Source organism: Pristis pectinata, chromosome 15, assembly GCF_009764475.1.
Source record: "Pristis pectinata isolate sPriPec2 chromosome 15, sPriPec2.1.pri, whole genome shotgun sequence".
NCBI lineage: Eukaryota > Metazoa > Chordata > Chondrichthyes > Rhinopristiformes > Pristidae > Pristis > Pristis pectinata.
In genome coordinates this window covers 4,289,255-4,315,521 of record NC_067419.1, presented here as the reverse complement: position 1 = coordinate 4,315,521, position 26,267 = coordinate 4,289,255, and the positions used below count along the sequence as shown (strand labels likewise).

General features: G+C 43.6%; 2 protein-coding genes across 10 annotated transcripts in view; one reads left to right on the top strand and one right to left on the bottom strand.

Annotated features, from left to right (window-relative positions):
* The window catches only part of nup205 (nucleoporin 205), a 99,844-nt gene extending 85,699 nt beyond the window's left edge, over positions 1-14,145 (top strand). Inside the window, exons 36-43 of the mRNA XM_052030533.1 lie at positions 1,859-1,935; positions 7,988-8,116; positions 8,498-8,624; positions 9,620-9,786; positions 10,609-10,732; positions 11,085-11,213; positions 13,176-13,252; positions 13,817-14,145. Coding sequence (XP_051886493.1) covers positions 1,859-1,935; positions 7,988-8,116; positions 8,498-8,624; positions 9,620-9,786; positions 10,609-10,732; positions 11,085-11,213; positions 13,176-13,252; positions 13,817-13,969 — 983 coding nt within the window. The 3' untranslated portion in view covers positions 13,970-14,145. The remainder of the gene's footprint in view (positions 1-1,858; positions 1,936-7,987; positions 8,117-8,497; positions 8,625-9,619; positions 9,787-10,608; positions 10,733-11,084; positions 11,214-13,175; positions 13,253-13,816) is intronic.
* Positions 14,146-18,216: 4,071 nt separating this feature from the next.
* Positions 18,217-26,267, bottom strand: part of dgki (diacylglycerol kinase, iota) — a 167,391-nt gene continuing 159,340 nt past the window's right edge. For all 9 annotated transcript variants that reach the window (XM_052030154.1, XM_052030146.1, XM_052030149.1 and 6 more), the window contains 2 exons: positions 25,798-25,897; positions 18,217-24,605 (listed from right to left, as the gene is read on the bottom strand). In XM_052030154.1, the coding sequence (XP_051886114.1) occupies positions 24,489-24,605; positions 25,798-25,897 (217 nt within the window). In that variant the 3' untranslated portion in view covers positions 18,217-24,488. The remainder of the gene's footprint in view (positions 24,606-25,797; positions 25,898-26,267) is intronic.

Sequence of the window (26,267 nt, the reverse complement as noted above, 5' to 3'; positions counted from 1 at the left end):
TCTATAGCCCTGCAGTTTATGGATCTTTAAGTACCTGTCCAAATGTTGAGAGTTGCTGCATGTACCACCCTATTGGGCAGTGCACTCCAGACCCTGGCAGTGTCTGAGAAAATGTTTTCCTTGTTTCTTTTCTGATTGTTATATATCCCTGGTTTTTGATCCCTCTGCAAGGGAAATAATTTTATATACACCGTAATCCTTTCCGAAGCCTTGTCTGCTCCAAAGAAATCTGTCATAGCTACAATATTCCAGTCTTGACGTCAGCTTGTAAAAAATGCTCTGCAGCCTCTCCAGTGCAAGCACATCTTTCCTCTAATGGACTGACCAGAAATGTTAGCAGTGAACCTGTGACCTAACCAGTCTTTTATACAGGTCCAGCCTTCCTGCACTTACAGATTGTGCCTCTGCTAGGAAAGGAAAGCATCTTTTATGCCTTTTTAACCACCTATCAATCCTGTAGGTCCACAAATTAATCATATTTTGATGAGGCATCAGGTGGCTATTGATTTGTGAATCAGCAGAGTTGGTAGCTTCAGGTGGGATGGATAGAGAGGGCATTCATTGACGGAAACCTAGCTGAACCTTAGTTTCTTGAGTTCCACAGTTCTGAACTGCTTGTCCCTTTTGGACAGCTTAGTGATTCTTTTCATACTATATAGTGGCTTATACTTGAGGTAATGCTATGTTAAGGTAAGTCTTGTATACGAAACAATTGTCACATTAATCATTTTAGTACTGGTTCTGGTGTACTTGCATTCCACACCTCCAATGCCAGGATATCCTTCCTGAGGCTTAATTCCCAGAACTGAATGCAGTACTCTTAAGTATGGTCTAACCATAAATTTATATAATTAATTTCTACCCCTGTGTATGCCAGCTCTCTTATGATAAGTACCAACATCACAATAGCCTTTTCACTTCTTTCCTGCTGCCTGCTCAGCTTTAGCGGTTTCTGCATACAGACCCTAAAACTGTCTGCTTCTTTACAGTTCCTGGCTCCGATCTGGTCCAAAGTGGATGATCATGCACTTCCACTCCCATCCCCTTCCCGCCACATTCCCCTCCCCCACTTGCACCTCTCTGCCATCGATCGCCACTGCCTAACTAACTTAATTCATCAATAGGACTAAGTAATTTCTTTGCTTCGTCAATGCTGTTTACGTAAGGCAAGTAAACCCAGATTTAATCCCAATCATCAAGATGATGATTAGCAGTTGACATTGGGTCATCTGTAATTATGATTTATAGGAATGAATGATCAGTCAATCTGTTTTCGGTGGTATCACTTGGTGGGGGTGGGGAGGTATTGACTAGGGTCTCAGAGGGTTGCAGGGTAGAGGAATTACAGAAGTGAGGAAGGACAAGGCCAAGGAGAGATTTTAAAACAAGGACGTGCATTTTAAAATTCAGCCATGGTTTAACCAGTTATTAACCACAGGGCTAATATCTTCTAGCTCTACAATCTGTAGTTATGTGGGATCTTTTAATCCTGGCCTTTTGCATCATTCCTTGATAGCTCCTTAATATTCAGTTGGAGGAAATGTATACTTACCTAGTAGTGAGCATTGCGCAAATCATTACAATTTAGAGTTCATGAAAGACAGTGGCTTTGGATAGTCGGCTGTCATCAGTGTTAAGTTTGGACTGATGCAAGTATTTAACTGATACTTGCCCATGAAGAGAGTATCAGAATTTGGCCCACAAGGTTGAATAGTTGATTGACACTGTTTATCAAAGAGTACAGATGAGGAATGTCGTGAAATCGTACCTCATTAACAATCAATACCTTCATACACTTTGCAGGGAGGTAGGGTCTATTCAATGATATTTCTAATCGTGATGTCTTTTACTTTTTCAGGTGTGGTAGGTGAGATAGAAGCAGAAGGCAACTATGGTACAATTATGGAACTTAAAGGTCATATCGGGCGTTTCCAGGTGTTTATATTTGTATTTTAAATACTTGGCTCTCTGCTTGCTTTTTCCTCTCTACTTATCTTTGGTTCCCATCACCCATGTGATTAACCAGTTTTTAATGCTGATTCTGCTCCTTTCTTTCCAATGCTAGAATATCATTTCTGAGGTGTGATGCCCAGAACTGAATGCAATACTCCAAACGTGGTCTAACCAGAATTTTATGTACCTAACGTACCTTCTACCCCTTTCTGTGCCAGCTCTCTTGTGATAAAGGCCTACATTGCATTTGCCTTTTCAATTTTCCTACCTGCTTGCTAGACCTGTTGTCCTTTGGATTAGGTGTTAATCTTGCACCCTGACTGACTCAGTCTGTGATTTGAAATGTATTATTCATACTCAGGAATTTTGTCTTTGCCGACAAAGATTCATTACCCATCCCTAATTCCGCTGGTGGTTCTGGATCTGCTGTAATTTGTTTGCTGAAGGCAGTCCAACGCTGGATAGCAAATTTCAGGAGTTAGACCTGCCAAAAATAAAATCAGAATCAGGTTTATTATCACTGACATATGTCGTGAAATTTGTTATTTTGCTGCAGCAGTACAGTGCAAGACATAAAAATTACTGTAAGTTACAAAAATAAATAGTGCAAAAAGAGGAATAACGAGGTAGTGTTCATGGACCGTCAGAAATCTGATGGTGGAGGGGAAGAAGCTGTTTCTAAAATTTTGAGTGTGAATCTTCAGGCTCCCATGCCTCCATCTCGAGAAGAGGGCACGTCCCGGATGGTGAGGGTCCTTAATGATGGATGCCGCCGCCTTGAGGCACCGCCTCTTGAAGATGCCCTCGATGGTGGGGAGGATATTGAACAATGATGGAGCTGGCTGAGTCTACAACCCTCTGCAGTGTCTTTCGATCCTGTGCATTGGAGCCTCCATACCAGGTGGTAATGCAACCAGTCAGAATGCTCTCCACTGTACAGCTGTAGAAATTTGCAAGAGTCTTCGGTGATATACTAAATCTCCTCAAACTCCTAATGAAGTAGAGCCATTAGCGTGCCACCTTCGTGATTGCATCAACGTGTTGGGCCCAAGATAGATCCTCAGTGATGTTGGCGTCCAGGATCAGTGATATATTTTTAAATCAGGATGGTGAATCATGAGGAGAAGAATGTTGTAGGTGGTGACATTCCTATGTGCCTGCTACCCTTGTCCTTCAATGTGGTTGGGTTTGGCAGGTACTGCCAAAGTAACCTAAGCAAGTAGCTTCTGTCCAAACTAAAGCCACAGAGCGACATTGGTTGAAAGTATGAATGTTTAGGGTGTTACATGAGGTGCTAAAAATGAGGGGCAGGCATGGTAGTGTAGCGGTTAGCGTAACGCTTTACAGCGCCAGCGACCCGGGTTCAATTCCAGCCGCTGTCCGTAAGGAGTTTGTACGTTCTCCCTGTGTCTGCGTGGGTTTCCTCCGGGTGCTCCGGTTTCCTCCCACATTCCAAAGATTTACGGGTTAGGAAGTTTTTGGGCATGCCATGTTGGCGCCGGAAGCATGGCAACACTTGCGGGCTGCCCCCCAGAAGACTCTACGCAAAAAAGATGCATTTCACTGTGTGTTTCGATGTACATGTGACTAATAAAGATCTTAAAAATAAATGGGCAAGAATTTCTCCTGGATGTTGTTGAGATTCTTGTGGTTGGAGCTGCACTCATCCAGGCAAATGAAAGTATTCTGTCACAATCGTGAAGTGTTTTATAGATGCAAGCCGTCCCCGGGTCATGACTGGGTTCCTTTTTTACAGACATCCTTAAGGCGATTTTGTCTGTAAGTGAACGATCCGTGACCACTACCTCATTATTCCCTTTTTCTGCGCTATTTATTTATTTTAATAATTTATAGATTTTTATGTCTTTGCACTGTACTGCCGCTGCAAAACAACAAATTTCACTTCATGTGTCAGTGATAATAAATCTGATTCTGATTTGGTAACCAAAGTTCCACAGTATTGTAAGGCATGGCGTGAAAAGCACATAATCTGACAAGAAAGAACAATTACTACAAGGGGAGAGAGAGATAGGAAACTAGTTCTGTTGTTCGTAGGAATAAATGTATGTACTTGCATCAGATTTTTGAATTTAACAATATTTTGGGAGCTCGTTTGTATGTATGGGTGTCCATAAATTGGGTATTCGTAACCGGGGGACTGCCTGCAGTGGAAATCTTTAGAGCATCAATTTGGGTCTTTTGCAACATGGTACCCAGTCTCTGACCTGCTCTTGTGCTCACAGCATTTATGTGGCTAGAGAGATGGCAGTGCTTTTGATCGTCAAGAACTGGTGATTTGAGATGGTCAGTGTCTGTCATTTGTGTCGTGCAAATGTTACTTTGCTTTGCTAATGTTGGAAAATTTTGGAGAGTTGAGAAATCAGTCACTCAAGCAGGGCACACAGTCTCTGACCTGTTGTAGCCACAGTATTTATGTGGCTTATCCAGTTACGGTGCTGTTCAGTTGTAATTCCCTAGGAAAACGATATTGGAAAACTCCATATTGGAAAGGGAATGTATTTAGGCTCTGGATTATTGGAAGTGCTCGTTATCATACAGTTACATGACTGGAGAAAGAAATTGATAGGGTCTTGATTGGTAAATGTGTTAAGGGTTGGTGGGAGAATGGGGTTGAACAAAAAAATAAGCTGTGATTGAATGGTGGAGCAGACTTGATGGACCGAATGGCCTAATTCTGCTTGTATATCTTATGGTCTTATGGAGTGTTCCCTGCCGCTTAATGTGAATGTTGTGTGGGCCCTACAGCATGTGAACATGGATTGCTTCATCATATAAGTAGCTGCAAATGTTTGTTAATTGTCCCTGAGAACTGTTTTGGTTTTAAAAAAAACTCTGGTGACAACTCAGTGTTCTGCCAAACATTGTTCGGCTAACAGCAGTTATAATTAGATTTGTCTTTGCATATTTGTGCCGTTTCCTGGAGTTTGCTGTTAACAGAATAACTGTCAAATTCGCTTCTAACAGTCATTGTACTTCAAAGCTCTGATGCTAATTTTGGTTTCCCTGTTGCTCCTCTGGGATAAGCAAACTTTTCACAGCTCAGGTTGGAACCCTAGATCTACTGAAATCTCTGTTATGCTGAAGAATGGCGTTGTTTAACGTTATGTTGCAGAATATGCACTGATTCCACATTCGCTCTATCATATCCTATGTGAACACAATCTTCTTCTCTCCTGTCAGCCCTTTTATTATTATTATTAAGATTAGTGTCTTCCACCATGAAAGCCAATCCAAAGTAATTATTTAGAATCTCTGTAATTCCCATTATTAATTCCCAAATTCATCCTGAAAGTGACCAATATTGACTTTAGCTACTTGCTTCTTTTTCAGTAAGCGTGGAGCTGTTACTGTTTCTGGATCCACCTTTGTCAGCCTTCAGCCCCATTAGATTGCCTACATCTGACTAGATCTTACTGCATGTAGGTTGCTTCGTTTTCTAAGGATTTGCGAATGGTTTTGAACTTGGTGCAATTGTCACTGAACACCCCCATTTTTGACATAGAAAACTTACAGCACAATACAGGCCCTTCGGCCCACAAAGTTGTGCCGATTTTTATTTTTCTCTTCTCGTAAGGCAGGACCTGCCCCTGACAAAGCCATGCTGACTATTTCTAATCATATTATACCTCTCCAAATATTCTTAAATCCTGCCTTTCAGGATCTTCTCCATCAACTTACCAACCACTGAAGTAAGACTCACTGGTCTATAATTTCCTGGACTATCTCCACTCCCTTTCTTGAATAAAGGAACAACGTCTGCAACCCTCCAATCCTGATGAACCATTTAAGGTGGGCGGGCCAGGTTACTGCCTAGAGAAACTCTGATAGTGATATCCGGGGGTTCAGATGATCCACCTCCAGCAACCACAAATCTCTTCCTTATGCCCAGAATAGCTCCAACTATTGGCATGTTCTCTCCTTTGAGTCTTTCAGCTTCAGTTTTACCAGGGCTTCTTGATGATGACAAGGGCAGTCACTTTCACCTCACCTGTAGAATTCAGCTTTGGTCCACATTTGGACCGATCTTATGGATGAGATTTGGACCCAACTGCTCCTAGGAAAGCCCTACTGGGCATTGGTAATTGATGAGTAATTTGAATGCATTATTGATGAAATATACCAAAGCCATTTTCTACATGGTCAGTTAGATGCCTGTCGTGTGACAATACTGGAAAAACTTGGTTAGAGGCACAGCTAGTTCAAGAACACAAGTCTTGAGTTCTACAGGTATTATCTGTGTCTGGTATCCAGTGTGTCAGCTGTCTCTTGATATCAGGAATAGTGAATCAGATTAGCTGATTATGGGCTTTGATGCTGTGAAATATAGATGGATAATGCACTCAACATTCTTGCTGAATGTGGCTTCAAATGCTTCACCCCTGCCTTGGGATCCACCGTTGTTGGGGATAGGGATTTTCTTGGAGCCTCCTCCTGATTTGCAGTTTATTCTTCTGTCACCATGCACAATTGTAGAGCTTTGATTTCATCCATTGATCCACAGGAATCACTTAGCCCTGTCTATTGCATGCTGCTTTTGCTATGTTGCAAATTCACTAGGTTGGCACCTCATCTTCTGGTTTCCCTGATGCTGCTACCAACGACAGATTGTAGTAAAAGACGGTTTTGCTGCTGCTGACAGTCCAGAATGCCTTACGAGCTCTCAGATGTGCTGTGAGTTGGACCCATTTTAGCATGATGGTAGTGCCACACAACCCATTGGAAGGTATTCTCTTTGTGAAGAAATGGAGGGTTCTCCACACTTCAGTGCAGTGCTCATTCCTACCAATGCTGTCAAGGAATGATGCTCCTAGAACAGGCTCATTGGTAAGAATGAGGGCAAGTCAGTTTGTCTCTCGCATTGGTTTGTTCACTAACTATACAATCCCAGTATGGTAGCTTTATCCAGATTGGGATTGTATAGTTAGTGAACAAATTAGCAACTTTATCAGCACTTGTCCAGATCAGTCAGGAGTGCTGGTATTGAACCACTCTTGGTGATGGGCAGTGAGACACCCTTCCTAGTATCTGGTCCAGTCTAAATGTGGATCTCAACCTGAGGCATCGACTGTCTCTTTGCCTCCACAGGTGCTGCCTGACCCACTGAGTTCTTCCAGCAGCTTGTTTTTTTCTTTGGTCCTCCCTGTGTTTCTTCCAACATGGAGTACTGATTCATCAGTGAAGGGAAGTTGGTAATCAAGAAGGGGTTCCTTGTTTGTGTTTCTGATGAAATGAGACCGTGGTTTCTGGAGTCATATTTAAGACCCACAGGACTATCTCACATGTTACATCACTCTACCGGTGCCTTGAGCTGACGTCCTACTGGTAGGGCAGGATGTATTCAGGGGCTATAATGGAGAGGTCTGACGCATTGGCTGTACATAATGTTTCTGTGTTGCTTGACTATTCTGCAGGGCAGTTTCCCGATTTATACAGAATTCCTCAAGATGTTCATGAGGAAAACTTTGTGAATTGTGGGTGGGGAGTAACTTTGCTGTGTCTATATCCAATGCCTTAACTCCTCTGAGCAGCCTGACTAGCTTCATTATCGCTATGTTTAGAAACAGCTGAATGACTTGCTAGGCTTCTTCGGAGAGCAGTTAAGAACCAACTACATTTCTGTGAGTGTGGAGTTGCATGTAGACCAGCTAGTAATGAATGGTAGATTTCCTTCCCCGAAGGACATTAAAGGACCAAATGGATTCTTGTGACTGTCCAGGGTCAGTGTTACTTAGTTTTAAATCAAATGATTTGCAGTTTTATGAACACGCCACGGTCCGGTTCTTTGCTGGTTCTACCTTTCCATGTTGAGGCCAATAACTTGTACTGTACTTTTAGATTTAAAGGGTTTATGTGGAAAGTCTGCTTTTCTATTTGCACTTCTCAAATCAACTGTACAAAGACAATAAGGTTCACATTGTTCTCACGCTTAGTGTATCCTATAGTACGGTTATACGTTTTTTCATGAAGAACATTTTCAGTATTGCTGACCTTTAGCTGCTTCTTTGACACCCAGCGTCAGTGTCTGGCCCTGCTCAGCCGCTTTACCATCTCAGACCGACTTTCTGAGTTCAAGAAACAGCAAGAAGGCACTCAAGTTGGTGGGGTTAACAAGAAGGATGAAATGGAACTGGCAATGCAGCAGGTATGCTCCCAGTTGGTGTCTTCTCTTGTCTTCTGTCTGTGATGTGTGGAAGGGTAATTACCCTGACGTTAAGTAAGGAATACTAGTTTTAGCCTGAACTTACTTTTGTTGTCTTTAAAAACAGGTTAGTGTACTGACTGGATCAATCAACTAAAATAATGGCAAATGTTAGTTATTTGGCACAATAGATAATTCATTCCAAGCAAATGAGGCAAGTTTTAGTACATAGGAGGTTTTTACTGTGAACACAACTTGCATGTTGGTGGAGAACTCATATTCTAGCAGGGGTCATGGCTAGCTAATAGGCGGAAGAAATCCATAGTTGTCTGATGTCTTGGCTGAGAAAGTAAGTTTGATGCAAGTAATAGTTTTTTCTTACAGATTTGTGCAAACGTGGTTCAGTATTGTCAAACGCTTCTGATACAAAGCAGTGCCGGATCCCAGCACACAATTTGTCTCTTTACTCCTAGCCTTTCTGAAGGGACATCTCGAGAAGGTAGCCGGCAAGGTAAACATAACTTCATGCCTTCCTATAAGCATATATTCTAGTGTGTTCATCTCCCATTGATTCCTGATCTATATTAAGTTTTCCCGGAAGCACAGCAAAGCATTTGATGTGGCTGTAACTTTGCATGACTAGATTTGACTGTAACTTCTGTGTGACTGGGTATAACTATAACCAGTATGCTCATGATACTGTAATTTGGTGTTTGGAAATCTTGCTGTAACCAGTGTGTGGCCATGTGTGACTGTAACCTCTGTACGACTGGATGTAACTGAAATTGCCTTACAGCCAGGTCGGACAATAATTGCCATGTGGCCACTTTGATTGTAAGCTTTGTATTACTGGCAGTTTTCTAAACCCCTCTTTTTTCTCTCTTCAGCCTTTGGCATGTTCAAGAGATTTAGCCTTTTCTGATTAGATATGAATTAGATTTTTTTATTAATGGGGATTTGAAACCAAAAGATTTAATTACCATTAGTGTGTTCCTAGGTTTCTATAAGCTTTCCTAAAGAGATTGATTGTATTGTTGCTGGTGGGTATTTTCATCACTTGCAACCGTTCTTTACTGTTTGAAGCAGTCTCATGCAGGTATCATAGTCTCCTGCCTCGGAATCCTGGTGGATCCACATTGTCTCTTGCTGTAAACTTTTCATAATATCATAGCAAAGTGACTGAAATAATGCCATGGTCTCCCTGTGAGAGTTGTGCCACTGAGAGGATAAGAGAGTTGCGTAAGAACAGAGCCTGTGGGAAGGTAAAGACAAAGGAGAGATGTGCAAGAAATACGTTAGTACAACTGAGACAACATGATGCAGCTTTAGGTTTTAATTGTTATTTTTGGCAGAGGCAGTATCTCATAAATCCCACATCTGGTGTGTCCGGCATCAATAGCTGATGAATTTTAACTTGCTGAAGGAGATCCTTGACCAGGCTAAAACTGTTGGCATTTTCCAGCTTGATTTACAGTGACAGAAATGTTATTTCTCCCCTATTTACAGATGCTCAATTGGCAATGGTTCCCTACTGGAGACTGCCCAGCCTTGGAGTCGTACTGTTCCTACTGAAGCAAAGTGCAAATGACTTCTTCAGCAGCTATGAGAGCCACCGGCAGAGTGTGACTAAGTATCAGAATCTGCAACATCTTCCCCCGGATGAAATAAAGGAGGTAGCTGTTTGGTATATTTTGTGAATTGAAATTTGAACAGGTGCCCTTCCCTCAGAGATTGACAGCAAGTGCGAGATAGTTTTGATTATTTTAAACTACTTTCTCCCCTGTCTGTACTCCGGGTTACCCTGGAATTCCACCCTTCCCCTATGGCCGTTCGCCTTGCATGAGATATCAGGCCTTTCAGTCAATGTGTGGATCACAGTAAATTATGCCATTATATTCAGTTAGAAAACCAGTTATCAGAAGTGATTAGATGTTTGCACACAAAATGGTGGAGGACCTCAGAAGGTCAGGCAGCATCTATGGAGGGAAATAAACAGTTGATGTTTCAGGCCGAGACCCTTCATCAAGACTGGAAGGGAAGAGGGCAGAAGCCTGCCAGCTTGTGCTCCTCCCCCTACCATTTTATTCTGGCCTCTGCCCTCTTCCCTTCCAGTCCTGATGAAGGGTCTCAGCCCAAAACGTCGACTGTTTATTTCCCTCCATAGATGCTGCCTGACCTTCTGAGGTCCTCCAGCATTTTGTGTGTCTTGCTTCAGGTTCCAGCATCTGTAGAATCTCTTGTGTCTTTCTGATTAGATGTTTGACTGTATTAACTGCCTCTGTGAGCCCTACTGGATCAGTATATTGTCTCTTCCAAAGAAAGTCAACCTAAGTAGCGTCATTCTTTCCTCATGAATCCCTGATACGGGAAGTAACATTGGTTTCCCCCAGGTTTCCCCTGATGTGCAATATTTGTGTTTGGAAATCTCCAGTTAAGTTCTAACAACTGAAAATGATGTAACTGTTCAACTGATCAACTCCCTCTGTGTCCTACAGCTATGTCAAGCATTAGTTCCAGCTGCTGTGGATAAGATTTCAGCTGCTCAGCGACAAGTTCTGGCTAGACGGCGGCTTGTGCACCAGATTAACCATAGAGCGGAGCTGCTTTCCCTCTACTGTTGTATCCTTGATTACTGGTTTCCTCACACTTCATGATGAACGAGCAAAGCTTCCAATACTCTAATGAGATCCACTTCATTTCTATAACTAGTCCCAGCTGCTGCTTAATTATCCGCTGCTTTAATGAAAGCACTATCTGGAACTTAAAATGCCCTTTCTGGCGCTGGGGGTGTGAATAAAGTCTCCAGTTTGGAGAAGGTGGAGGGAGGATAATGAAGTCTTCGGTTTGGAGAAGGTGGAGGGACTGGGTGGGCGGGAAGGGTGAATTAAGTCTCTGGTTTGGTGGGGGAGGAGGAGAGTGGAAATCGAATTAAGTTTCCAGTTTTGTTCTTTGACTCACTTCAACTTTTCAGACATTGTGGAAAACTGCCTCTTCATCTTGTGGCGCCATTTGGAGTATTACTTCCTGTACTGTGTCCCCTCAGACACTCATGATTTTCTGAATGTCCTGGGTGGGTCCCACAGGGGCAGGGAACTTCAAGGTGAGAAGCAGGTTTGCAGTTAAACATTGCCGGTACTTGACTAGCATTGGGTCAATCCTTTTAATCACAAGCTATTGAAGTCCACGTGTTCACCACACTGTCAGTGTTGTTGACATTTATTATTGCTGACAGATTTGCAACAGATTACATTTTATGCTTGTATTGTCTTTCCGTGCTAACCAGAATCCATTACCCAGTGCAATAGGTCACAAGCTGAATTGGGAGAGTTTGCATGAAGATTGTGACCTTCAGTTACATGAAGCCTAGTGATTTGATTCTGTTCTTGGCTTGAGATGCAGTTAGCATGAGGTGAGAGAGGTATGTAATATCAGTGTGGGTTTCTGCTCCTCATAACTATTCAAGAATCCCTGGATGTCTGAAAGTAAGTACCTTCGAAACTAAGTACCGTCAGTGGAAAAGAAAGATCCTCCTCATTGATGGTGGAGGATGGTGTCTGAGTGCCGAAGATGAGGCTGAAGCATTTGCAACAACGTTTAGCCCAAAGTGCTGAAGAGATGATCTGTCTGGGCCTCCTCTCGGGATCGCCAATAACACAGAAGCTGGAACAAGCAGCTTGCTTCACTCTGCATGTTATCTAGGAAAGGCTGACAGCACTGGTTGCAACACAGGCCGTGGCACCAAATAACATCCCAGCTGCAGTCCTGAAAACTTGCTTCAGAACCAGCCACACCACTAGCTAAGCTGGTCTAGTACAGTTACAGCACAGGCATATACCCCACAATGTGAAAAATTGTCCTGGTGTGTCCTGTTCACAAAAAAAAGGACAAATTCAAACTGACTAACCACTCAGCTAGTCTACTCTTAGTCTTTTGCAATATGTTGTAACTTATTGTCGACAGTGCTATCAAATGGCAGTCACTCACCCACAGCCTGCTCACCGATGCCCAGTTTGGATTTTGCCAAGGCAGCTCAGCTTTAGACCTCATCACAGCCTTTGTCCAAACATAGACCATGGAGCAGAACTGCAGAGGTGAGAGTGACTACCTTCGACATCAAGGCAGCATTTGACCAATTGTGGCATCTAGGAGCTTTGATAAGACTAAAATCAATAGGCATCAAAGGAAAAACACTGTAATGATTAGAGTCATACCTGCAGAAGGGGAGATAGCTGTGGTTGTTGGGGTCAGTCACCCTTGGATATGACTGCAAAAACTTCTCAAGTAGTGATCTAGGTCCAGCCATCTTCGACTTCCTGATCTTCCAACATGTCAGAAGTGGGGATATTCACTAATGATTGCACAATATCCAATTTCATTCACAGCTCAGTAAATGAAGCAGCCCATGCCTGCAGTGCAGCAAAAGCCAGACAATATCTGGACACGTACTGCCAAGTAGCAAGTAACACTTGTGGCAGGAAAGTGCCAGGCAGCGGTCATCTCCATCAAGACAGAATCTATCCTCCTACCTTTGCTAGATAATGGTATTATTATCACCAGGTACAGCACCATCAACATCCATTAAACAGAAGCTCGACTGGACAATGCACTAAAACACTAGCTATGAAAATAGGCCAGAGGCCAGATAGCTGCAAAGAATAACTCCCTGCCAGTCACCCTAGAAGCTTTCCACCAACCAGAAGGCACAGATCAGGAGTGTGATGCAATGCTCTCCATGTGCTTGGATGAATGTTGCTCCATCGATACTCCAAGCTCAGCATTACCCAGGACAAAATGGCATTCTTGATTGGCACCCCATCCGGCTCTCTAAACCACCAATGGTGAAGGAACTGTGTCATCATGGAGCCTGCTCAAAGTAGCCCAAGTACAGATTATTGGATCAACTGGCCGCGGCTGGAGGTTTCAAGTAGATTCTCCCCAAAGATGTGGTGCAGTGTAATTTGAAGATGAGAGACACAATGTGAATATTTAGTAGTCTTGAGCAGCTAATTTCTGGGATTGACTGAAGTGCTGACTTGGTTTTCTTGTATTTTGTTAAATCTAGATTCCCAGAAGTTTGGTTCAAATCCTGATTCCAGGCGCTTCATTCTAAGTCAAGTCAACCAACATGATCTTGAGCAGGTGAGTTTCAACCTTGGTTACATTCATGTGATAATGTGACAGTAGTCTTGGGTCACACTTGTGAAATCTGTAAGTTACTATATGTAGACCTGCCAGTGATATTTTTATTATAAAACTGATGCAGCTTTTCAAACAAAATGTATTGAACGCACATTAAGTGAATAAACACAAGGATTGAAGAGATCACTCTCTAGGGAAAATCCATAAACACATGTTAATTGTAAGGTAAAACATTTTGCAGAAAGCAGGTAGGGGAAATGATGACCTTGATATCGGCCATTTCACTGAGATCAGGCTCTTGGTCTTCCAACAGCTACTATAATGAATCACAGGCAATCTGCCAATGGAAATATGCATAAGTTATCGGAGGTTGCTAATGGGTCATTCTGCCACAGCAGTCACTGCTCACTGCCGAGTTCGGTCAATGACACAAAAGTGCATCGCACAGATGCAGAGCTTGGGCCTGAGGCCAGTGAAGCAGAACTGGGTTTAGGGGTGATGGTGTGGGGCTTGTTTCAGTTCCGTGTTTAACAGTGCAAACTGGTTTTTGTCTTGTTTCTCCAGCTTCAGATTGATGCTGCAGCGAGCTTTGGGGAATCTCTACAAAAGAAATTGCTCGAAATCGAGAGCGTTTATTGCAGAGTGCGGTCAAGACACTTGTTCATTCAAGCGCTCGTTCGGCGAATCCGTGGCCTTGTGAGGATAAAGAGGACTTGATAGTCTTCTCAATCACACTACTGTACACATCCACCCGCTCTTTTCTCTTGACCCTCTTTTTCAATTTGTTTTCTGTAAGGCTCACAAAACCAGTACAATTTTTTTATTGTTGAAGACCGATCTGTAATTACAAATAAAATGTTATTTTCCAGATAAGATAAAGTTCAGCATCTAGAACTAGTGATTTGAGTTTTGTCCAAGGTTAGCCATGTATGGAGTACAAGATTGGCTGGTTCTGTACTAATCCAAGTGAAAGTGGCTGTAAGACCTTGCTCTCAAGTGCTTTCCCTGTTGTCCTCCCATAAACAACAAATTAATGCTTCACGATGCATTTGTTACTGTGGGGCCCAATTAGACATTGCCCATCCACTACATTTCACCTTGAAGATACTCCTGTAGCACACAGAGGTCTTGATGCAACATACTAGGACTGTTACCCACATTACTTCAGTCTGGTGTAACATATGGGTGGTTTGCATATGGCTGTAAGATTATCTTCTCTAAAGAATAACCTAGATTATTTTTTATTATGATCCTGTAGTTCATCACTATTAGTGATTATTACTCAGCATGAGTTATTCTAGGTTTATTAACTGTCATGGTGAGGTTTGAACTTGGGCTTGAAATTGCTTGTCCCCTATGAACACAAGCAGGTGCTGTCCTTTAGAAATAATCCAAAGTTGACTGCTATCTAAATTCTCTCTTTTCCTTCACTCTAGAAGAGTGCAGCTACTTCCCTCCTAACTTGGCTCAGTTCATAGTAGTCACCTCCAAGGTAAGATCTGGCATTCACCTGCAATTCTAGAGAGTTCAGCAAATACTTGTGCATTGTAATGAGGGAGTCCTTCACTGTTGGAGATGCCATCTTTCAAACGAGGCATTAAACTGAGTCTTCCTGTACCCTCACAGATGGACAAGTACAAGGGTTCTCCCATTATCATTGGACCATTGCTGTATTATAACATCTCACCATTGCTGCTAACCGAAGCCCACCCTTGACCCCCACCCATTGAAACTCATCACCAATTATCAACCCTTGTACTTACCTATGGTATTGCTAATGCCCTTAACCTTCAACAGGTCATCCCCTATAAAGCTATAACCCTCGCAATCTCACCTACTGTCAGTGCCCATTCAATTTTAAAGGTAAAGATGTATAAGAGAAGCCAAAGACCTCATCACCACTTCTCCCATTTTTGTTGTTTGTCCAACATCTCTCTCCCCAGCAACTGTATGAAACTAACCAAATTGTTGATAGCCTTGGTCTCATACTTGACCCACTGGCTTTTAAGGGCCACAATATCCAAGCCTTCACACCTGGATTCACCTGAAATCCTTATCCACATCCCCAGTCTGGCTCTTCCAGTACAGAACAGGTTGACTGCCCTTGTACTTCTCCCCTCCGTAAATCTGTCGACCTAACTGATGCTGTTCGTCCCACCTTCCGCCATTCTGTTGATCCATCACCCCAGCACCTGCTGATCTACATTGGAACCCACTTAACAGCACCTATCAAAATTCTTCTACTTGTTTTTGCAAATCTCTGCATAATCTCACCCTTCCCAATCTTTTGGCACTCACTTCCACCTCTGCGACCCTGCAAGATGAGCTGCTGGGGTTCTGGCTTCTTGACCGTCCCAGAATTCAATTACGCTGCCACAGACAGCCGTGCTATCAGCTGTTAAGGCCTTTGGCTCTGGAATTCCCTGCCTTCTCCATTTCTCTTTCCTCCTTGAAGACATTCCTTAAAGAAGTTACCTGCTTGAATAAATCTTTTGTCCATCTGCCTTAATATTTCCTTATGCAGCTTTGTGTCAGTTTTTGTTTGATAAAACTGCAATGAAGTGCTTTGGAAAGTTTTTGCCACGTTGAAATCTTTAGACCATTCATTTAATTCTCTTTTTTTTCCCCCCTAAGTATTACATCATTCCCTGCTCCTGTGCATTTTATTTTCCATCTTTTTTTTCTTTCAAATCTTTCATTTGCTTCCTAACACTAGGTGTCCTTTGTTCTTACTGTGAGGGAAGGCAGTTGTACACTTCCAGCAGAAAAGGGAGAAAGGTTGTCTGTGACCCTTGGATTGTAACTGTGTGAGATACGATCTGATGGGGGTAGGTTTCTTCATCCAGCTGAGAGGATGGACGTAACCACTGTTTAATATCGTAAACAAGATGCAGTATGGCACTCCCAGAGTGCTGCACTCAAGTCTCTGAAGTAGGGGTGAATCCATTCCCTCCTGCTAACCATTGAGCCACTGCTTACCCCATGAAAGTAAGCAGCCCCACCTGGCATTGCTTGTATTTATTCACTGATCAGTCAGACGTTTCCAGGCACACTGATCTTCTCAGAGGATTGCTGCAACTGGACTTGCCCTTTGTCTTGGATGTTGATCACGCACTGAAGTTACGCACTGATGTCACGCACAAGACACTTTTAAAAAAAAGTTTATTTATAGATAATATGAACCTGTTAACGTAGGTTGGTACAGCCAAACGAGCACTACAGTCACAGTGCCGAGGAATTACAAGCAAGAACAGTCGTGTAAGTCCACACGAGCCATCTCAAGATGCGAGACACCACTCAGTATGATTCACTAGTCTCATGCAAAAATCACCACCACCAGTTTCACATGAAAGCATCATGTGATAAAATAATCTATTGATTGGTTCCGATCTCATGACGACTGAGATCAGAAATAAATAGTAGCCGCCTTGTTTTTTTTATTATTGAGAGAAGGCAGTTGACTTTGTAGGAATTCTCTCCAAAGTGACTTAAGGACTTCCCGTTGATTAAGCAGATGGCCAACAACCAAAGTTTGGTTTTCATCCATATAATTATTAAATCAATAATTATTACTTTTATAAAATGGAAGATTTTAAAGAATCCACAGGGGCAGGAGGAGAAGGAAGATTCTGACCAAAGCCTGCAGTGGAAGCACAGTGTAACAAGGGACCAATGCTTTTTGGCTGATAAAGATGATTGAGGGTGTCAAAGATGAACACAGGATAGGAGTGTTTTAGCTTTGGGTCTTCCTACTGACCATCCTGGGATTTGTTTAACCTGCTCCCAAGTTATCCCAGCATCAATACAGTGTAGTTCATTCTGATGAAGGCACTCATTATAGCTGTGAAAACTCTTTCATGACAACGCCAATGTTGTCCTTTTACCAATGTACAGAGTGGCCTTTCAGCAGATCCAAACTTAGAAGCTGCCCCTTCAAGGCAGACACAGGTAATTCTTGAAGATTAAATCAATTAAATACATAAATATTTTACAAATTCTTCATTTACTTCCCTCCAAAAACAACTGCCCTTTCCCCCACCCCCCCCAGTGCAAACGTCACCTGATACTTCCAATTCCCCAAAAAAGTCAGCAAATGAATCAGTTCAGTTCACAGAACCTGACCTACAAAAACACTTAGTAATTACGGTGAAATAGTCTCCACCCGATATCGTTACACAAACATGCAAATCATTTACAACCGAGAACGCACTTGTTGCTGCCCCTAAGGGCAATTTCAGGCAGAGAATTAATTACCTGTGGCAAGCTTGTGTAGCAGATGAGAGATCTTGACAGACTCGGCTTGATGTGAGCCTTGTTGACTACTAACCATTTGACTAATCCTTTTTTAGTGCAATTCAGTGTACATCATGTAAGGTCCAAGCAACTTGTATGTGGGTAAGTCTTGGCTATAATTTTAGAATTTGTTATGTCTCTGTGCCACATCTCTTGCACATTTGTTTAAATCCTCTGTTCACACTCTGGGATCAAGTCTAGGTGAAGGTTTGCTGTTTGTTTCAATGCACCATCCCTTCACCGGTAAGTGTTTCAGCACCGTTTATAAATTTCAATCACTTTGGCTAAATGTTCCTTCAAACATTGAGGCCTTTTTTTTCACTTCATTACTTTGCAAATTTCATACTTGGTTGTGATGATCCAAATGCCATCCTGCTGAACTTCCTCATGTGTAAACTGCTATTGACAATAATAACTCAGCAAGAATGAGAAGCAAGGATGGAGCTAAAATGGCAAAGAGGAAAATTCCCTTATGACCCAAGATGAGTGGTCCGTGAAGATTACTGTGACTGACAGTGGAAGGTCACTAGTAGTCTTCATTTCCAGCCTAGATATCTGGCCATTTGGCAAAAATATGAAAACTTATCAAAGTTTACAACCTTGCTTGTTTTACAGATCTCTCTGTGCTGTTGTTCCTCTCTATCTGTGTAGCCACCTACAAGCCCGCCACCTACAAGCCCACCACCTCTTGGGTTCACTATATTCTTCCAGGTCTGGCCTTGTGTGTGTCCTCAATTTTCCTCAGAGTCTAACCCTGCCGCTGGCTCTCCTCTAAAATGTCTTGGGACATCTCTTGATGGTAAAGATAGTGTACAGATGCAAATGGACATTTCTCTCTCTATTTGTGGCTACTTATAAGAAGGATATTCATAAGCTTGAAGCTTGAGCAGTATTACGAAGTCTTAGGCATTCACGAACAGAGTTGTTGCAAGATGCTACAAGTCGTCTTTTGGCCAGTGAAGCCACATGCCAGAGTGGCTCCCAGGATTATTTCTGACCATTTTCAATTAGGAAAGGTTGTCCTTGTACACCAGGCAGTGAACACGTTGGCAGAAGGGGGAAGATGCGCTTGGACTGCTGGAACAGTGAGAAGCATGAAGAAAGGATGCTGAGGATGAGGTCAGGATACAGTTAATTGTCCGGGTATGCGCTCGATGATAAGAACCAAGTACTTTTATTGACATAAATCCTGCTGGCTGCGCATACAGTTTGGTGTTGAGAATGCTCTCCGAAGGTTTTGTTTAGGTCCTGCTTGTAAGAATATAGACATGTTTTTACGTCATTTTTAACCACAAAATGAAAGTGGATAGCTAACATGGGGATTGGTATAACTCGTTGATTGCAGCACCTGATTTTGATCACTAGGACCTGAGTAAAGCTATAGTTCAGGAAGAGTAAAGGTGGAAAGCAAACTCTCATTGGAAAAGGAAGATTTCAACAGCGCATGGGTTTAAATGAAGATGTATGTTTTCTAAAATTGGATAAGTGAATGTCACGAAATTAGCTTTGGCTAGCTTCAAGTTGCTCACAATTGCTTTGGCGATCTTTATACACAAGTACCACAGGAGATGTTTCAGAGAGCAATAGTCTATTCAATTTTCATTTTACTACGTTTGAAGGTCCAGGGAGAAGAAGAATACGTTGGAACCATTTCTGGAGGTAATGATTTTTCACCTTGCAGTGTCCAGCACTCCTATCTGTTGCCTGATGTCGCTGTGAGAGGAGGCTGTTCCGTGCACTCAGTATCGGGGCAGCGGAGGCAACTGTTCACGCAGCACAACAGTGGCCGTGTGCAGAGGTGAGTGACAGGAACAGGAGGGAGCCTATTTATCCCCTTCAGCTTGTTACCTCATTAGATCATGGTCTGAACCAGCTTCATAAAAGTGACTTGGCCCCGTATACCCTAATGTCTTGGTGAGCAAAAATTTATCAATCTCAAATTGACAGTTGGTCTGGAATTACTGTTTGTAGCCTAGGGCTTTGCCTGTAGATGTGTGTGGGGCTCGGAGGCAGCCTTGCCTGCATTCCCTAGTGTTGGCATTTGCCTGCTCCTAGTCTGTAGAAGTCATGGGTTTATGAAGTGCTGTTGGAGTAGCCTAGGTAAGTTACTGCAGTACACTTTCCAGATAATGCACCCTGCAGCCATCGTGCACTGGTGGTGGAGAGGTCCTTGGCCACTTCCCATACCGGAAGAGCAGTAATATCTTACAACCAAATATGAGAAAGATTGAAGCTATAGTCTTTGCCTTCCCACAACAATCCTGCTCTACAGTCACTCGCTCTACCCCTCTTAATGAGCAGCCAACCCCGGATTTCCACCTTCACTGTCTTTTTCTACTCATAATACCATCTGGCTCTGCTGCTGAAACCCTCATCCCTACCTCTGCTATCTCTGGACATGACCATTTCAAAGCTCTTCTGGTTTTACTTGCTATAAACCTGGGGTCATTGTCTGTTTCCTATCTCAGACCAAGGTTCACTTCTGTGCTTACTAATTAACACTCTAGAATTCTCATTTCCATCATGGTCTCATGTTCTCAATTTAATCTCCTCCAGCTCTACATCAGTCCAAGGTACCTATGGTGCTTTAGTTCTGGCCTCTGGATTATCAGTGAATTTGACTGCTCCACCATCATCGGCAGTGTCTTCAGCTGCCAAGGTTAAGCTTGGAATTCCCTCCCCAAATCTCCCTGCTTTTCCCCTTTACCATGCATTAAGCCAGATTTAGGGCATTGGTGAGTAGAAATTGGTTACCTTGTCAGTAACACCTTTCATTACTTTGATCTTCTACATCACATGTCCTTTGTTGTGTTCTGAAAGCGATGTGGAAAGTATTAAACAATGCAAGACTTCCTTCCACTCTTTGATTATGGATAGTGTGGATATTGGCTGGATTGTATTTTGTACTTTGCTGCTACTTGTAAACAGGGCATATCGGAGCAATTTCCCACCTTTTTATCAGGTAGACAGCAGTGTTGTAATTGTACTGGAGCAGGTGGACCAGAGGGTTGGTGAATTCTAAGCACTGGAGCTGGGATCCATCAGGCCACAGCCTTTGCTTTATGCAATTCATTCAACTATTTCTTGATCCCATGTGATATGAACTGAATTTGCCAGAGATCAGCTGCTTGTAGCAGTGGGGTTCTCTGGAGCAGGCCGAGATGGACTATCCATTTGGCTCGGCTCTGGAGACACCAGCAAAAGCTCCAGTCTTTGGCACAAGCATTGAGTTGTGATCATTCACGGAGCCACCCCCTGGTAGCTGTTTAAATGTCCAACAATGTAAATGACTACAGAGCTGTTCGGTTGTGCGATTGCATAGTGGTGTTTATAGTGTACTGTGTTTACAGCTTAACAGGTATCTGGTCCTGTGTTGTAAACACATTGCATTGGCACCTGGCATTTGGTACACTTGGTTTGTTCGTGGCAATACTCTTATGTGCCCCATTGAACCCTTAGTTTGGTGTTTAAAGGGATATTCTGGCCATGAAGTTACAGACTGTTAATCCCATTGCATTTTCACATGTTACTCAGATAATGACCAACCACACACAATTGTACCTCAGCATTACCTCTCTTAAACTTCCCACTGTCTGAAGGATCTCAATTCATCTGATTTAGCATGGTCACAGTGCCAGACAGCTCAATGTGGGATTGCCCTCTGTGCAAAGGTGTCCTTTTGACTCCAAAAGGACTGGCAGTAGTCACTCCTATCACTATCGCTGTGGACAGATACATCTTCAGCAGGTAAGCTGATGAGGATGTAGCCTAATACCACTTAATTCACCTTGTTCCCTATCCCCCAGACATTTATATAGAGGACATGTATTTGACCCACATTTTCTACCCTTCATTGTTTTTACCATGCATTACTATTATTCTATCTGATTTAATTATTCTACATTGTTTGGTTTTCATTTCCCTGCTGTGCCCGAGGCACAATTTTCTACTTTGAACCGAACTACTCACAAACACCTTTTAATATTCTCTCCTGGAAAGTGGGTGTTGGGGAGGTGACCATCCCCCACCCCCAACCCCAGACTCTGAAGTTCAGCTCTATAACCCATTGACCTCCTTCACGCTTGAAGGTCAGACCACCATGACCAGTGACCCTTGCTGCTTCCACCCAGAGTTCTCACACAGGCGTTTGATGACTTTAGTGGTGACTGAGACACGGTCCCTTTGTAGTGTGTTGGGCCCAGATACTTACAACTCCATGTTAGTGCCCCACCTGAATTCAATGGATTCTTGGGGGAGGGGGTGGAGGAAAGGAATGGCCTGTGATCACTGGCTGCCTCTCAGTCCCAATCAAGCATCACCTGGTCATGGGTGGGGTGCCTTTTGCCTCAGACCCACTTTTGGACGGGTTTGGCCTGGACCAGATGCATTGGTTTCTGCCCCCCACTAGGCCACATTTGGGAGTGGGAGTCCTGATTTGCAGATTTGAGCAAGGACCACACTGGGTATTTTAAGGATTTGATGCTATGATGGTGGGATATGGGTCTGACACTGGTGGGCAGGAGTCTGCACTGAGCTGAACATTCCCCAGCCCCCTGTCCCCTCTCACCTGACATTCGCCTCCAATTCTGTATCTAATTCAAGTGCATCAGGTACCCCTTACTATAGACATTGCCACCATCAGTGTAGTACCAACTTGCAGGGATTCCATATGCTCTGTGTCCAATTAGTTGGAAGACAAGTCAGCCCTGTGTTAAATGAAAGAAACCTCTTGGCCTGTCTGTTGGTGTCCGCAGTTGCCTCATTGGGTGAAGACACCCAGTCCTGGTGAATGGATTCAGCTGACAGAGCAGTAAAGGAGACCAAATGTTCCCTTTGTCACTGGCTGTTTCCTGGCAGTGCTTTCCAACTGATCCAACAGGAGACGTCCTCGCACTGATGTGCACACACACAAGAGTGGGGAAGCTGTGTCGGCTGGTGGGGAGGCTTGACCTGCTTCTGTCCACCCATGGTGTTGACCCCAAACCAGGCACAAATGTTTTGCCTTCCTCCCCACAGGGGAAACTGCAAGAGGTAGAGAAAGCAATGAAGAGAAGGCAGTGATCTTGCCACCTCCCTGATCAGGGGAGCAAGTCTGCTGGGCCTCTTCACTGATCTGATGGCTTCAGGTTCTATCCTGTGCACACCACGTCGGGTGGGTGGCTCTCAGCTTCAGTCCAAAGCCGGAGAGGTAGGGGAACTGGCCTCTCCCCTGCTGGGAGATGCTGAATTCCTAGTAAAGATGGTATATGTGGAGTCACCAGCTCTGGTGACTTTAACACGTAGTCTTCATTTCCCTTCTGGAATGGCCAGTGGGGGGGAAGAGCAGGAGTTGGAGGCTGTGAGCAGGCGGTGGCTCTGAAGCTTTTGTGAACCACAAGGAGGCATTTGCAGTGGGTGAGGGCGGGTGGTGGAAGCCACAGTTGCCAAGCAAGGTCCTGAGGACATCCTCCTACACATCCTGGCCCAAAGGGAAAGTTGAACATCCCTCCCAGCCTTGGCTCCCCTTCAACTGTATAGAAAATTATACCAGCTGTATCCTTTTCATGACTTGGGTTAAAATAGCATTCAGACACAACTGACCTCACATTGTTGCCCACCCAAAGTTTTAAATTGTAGTAAGTCACTGGTCCAGTTTCCGGGATGATTTGGTTCCATAGTAACCTGGTGTACATCACCCAGAAACTAAATCAAATCCCAAGGAAAAGCCATCACATGTATTTCCCTCCTGTCTCTTTAGTTCCCCACCTCCCCCCATGCTGATTAGAATGGATAGAGTTGGCTTTGGCATCTCCAGAAGCAACACTGTCGAGGTGCAGTGTTAGAGGTGATGGGACAAGCCCACAAAGAGCACGGTCCACCTCCTCTTGAAACCCACCCACAACTGGCAGAACTTCCCTTCCTGCCTCCATGGATATAATTAAGTAGAGACGGAACTGGAAGGTGGGTAAATGAAAAGCACCTTGACCACAGTTCATGATGACCACATTAGCAAGAATCCCCAGGAAGAGCTGACCATAATCTTAAACCATCCACCATTCTGAAATGAGGTTAGGCTTGCTGATGCACTGGAACTCATTTAAGCATGAGGCAAAGATGTCTGCAAAAGAATTTGTTGACGGAAATATTGTACATTGTGTGGATCTGCCCACTTGTGAATGCTGATGGTTTCTGACCAGCCTTGTAAAGTGAAAAGCTTGCTCTTTTTTCTGCATTTGCAACAATCCAAACTTTCTTGCCAAAGTCAGCCGCCTTGGCTTGTGGTGAGAGAGCAAGAACTGGCCTCGGTTCAGTACAGAGCTCTCCAGGATAATCTCACACTCTGTTCCCGGGCAGAAAATTGGCCAAAGCAGGGGCTTGAGGCATGCATAGGAAGGTAAGAGGAATCCCTTGCCCATATAAATACTCCATGTCCTTGACAGCCACCATCAGACTCTGGAGGTCTTGCTCAGTTGTAACGTTCTGAAAGGGTTGCACACAGAATCGGCAGACGGATTTCTACACGTTTGTCTCACTTGCTTCGAGCTGGAGTTGACCGTAGGAGGAAACAGCGCGTGGTCCCAGGTACGTGAGGGAATTCTGAAGGATAACTGTTCTCCTCATGAAGTGCAGAATGAAAAAGTTTCCTTGGAGAGGTCCACCTTGCAGTTTTTGATGAGAGCTGTGGTGTTGAGATAGGACAGAGGCTTTCCCAATGAGCCAACATTGTGGAGTACCACTGGTCTCTGTTCTTCATGGGTGCCCTCTGAATAGTCATAAGCACCTTTACTGTCGTTTCCATGACCACTTCCCCTCTTTCCAGAAAGAATTGCCATTCCTTCTCATTCCACCAGTGGCAGGGTTCAAAGAGCTACAGCTACTGGGAAGTCCCAGTGGGAAGAGCAGAGAGCTCTCTTGGGGCAACCCCCACTTCTTCCCTCAACCCACTCCCTCCACATCTCCGTTCTCAGACTGCTGTCTCCAGGTCCTCGCGTCCCACCATCTGGTGTTGCTGTCTGTTCTCCAGGTAAGCAGCAAGTTCCAGGTCTCCTGCCTCCTCTGCTTTGTTACCCGCAGTGTTGCCCTGAAACAGATGCAGTGAAGGAATAGACAGAGGGCGTAGAAGGTCAGTTTGCATTTAGGCAGTTCAAGTGAGTCATGTTTTACGGAAGTGCGGGGCATATTTACTCTCAGGATGAGAGAGCATTTACTGCCCCTCTAATTACACTGAGTGGGTTACAGGATGGCTGGGTGGCTCCCTTTGCCACCTCGCATGGGAATAACATGTGGGGCAAATTATCAGCTATCCTGAATCAGCCGCTTCCCTCCCTCAAAGGACATTAATGAACAGGCTACATTAATGAGACATCCCCATGGTTTCATGGCTACTACTGAAACTGGCTTAAAAGTAATTTAAAATAACAAATTTGAATTCTCAAGTTACTTTACTGGGATTGGAACACATTTTCCAGATTATTAAATCCAAGCTTCCACATTACTCCAATAATATAGCCTCTACACTAACATGTCCATACATAAGCATTGTTTACGCACAGGAGAGACTGACTGTACAACTACTGTACAACTACAGGCATGCATGTCAGAGACTAAATGTATGTGTATAATATAAAATATATTTACTGTTGCAAATAATTGAGCAGTTGAATAATAGAATAAACTAGAAGCTTTTAGTACACTTGACAAATCATGGAGTCTGTGAATAGTGTGCGCACATGCAAAACCAATTGAAAACATTAAACACATGAGATTATCAGCTTGGAGGTTGCAAAAAAAAAGTGCCCCATTAGCAAAGAAACCAGCAAAAAATTACTGTTGTCTTGAAATTCCTTGGAGCTTGACTAAAGAAAGTGAGTAGGTTATAATGACATTATTGGAAGATTTCAACATCAGGAAGCTGGGTTAGGAATAAAGTTGATGGGGTTAGGAACTGGATTTGTTTCCAACTGGGAGATTGCTTCACCATGACCAAGATGAATTTTTAGTGATTCTGACAAAACTGATTTTAATCCAGTATCTTTACTACTCTGTATGGTGCAAGCTCAACACCAGGAAGCAGGACAGAAGGAAAGCCCAGTAGAAATTTGTCATTCAAAGAGGTGAAATGCTTTAGCAAAGTGTGGGTGAACAAACTAACACAAACAAGGTTAAGAGACAGCTTGTATGTGATGCAGGAGGGGAGAGGGTGGAAGGATTGCACAGGAGGCAGGTGGGAGGGGACAATTCATGTAAACATGTTCAGCTTATTCTTTCCTTACCTGCAAATCAGTCTGTGTCAACGAGGCCCCAGCACTGATTAGGAAGCGACATATTGTACGATACCGATGAGATGCTGCTTTGTGCAATGCTGTCTCACCCCTGTTGAGGAAATCGAAAGGTCACAGTCTGTTAACTAAACTATGGGCTGTTTCTTTCTCATGGAGCATGAAACAACAGTGTCTTGGGAAATGGAAGGGTGCGAAGGATAAATAGACAATGCTAGTCAGCCTCTGCAGAGCGAGAAACAGCTGACATTTTAGGTCAGTGTCCTTTCCCCACAGCTAGAAAACATTAGACGTATTACTGCCCGGAAAGTCATATCCACTTGGTGGTGCTAAGGTTCTACTCGGAAGCATTGGACTCTGGCACCAGAAATCATTCACGGAAGTCCAGTTTCAGGAATTGGATGGGACGTTGTGGAAGGAGCAGTCTCTGCAGAAGGCTGAAGGAGGAAACACCTTGGAGGAGG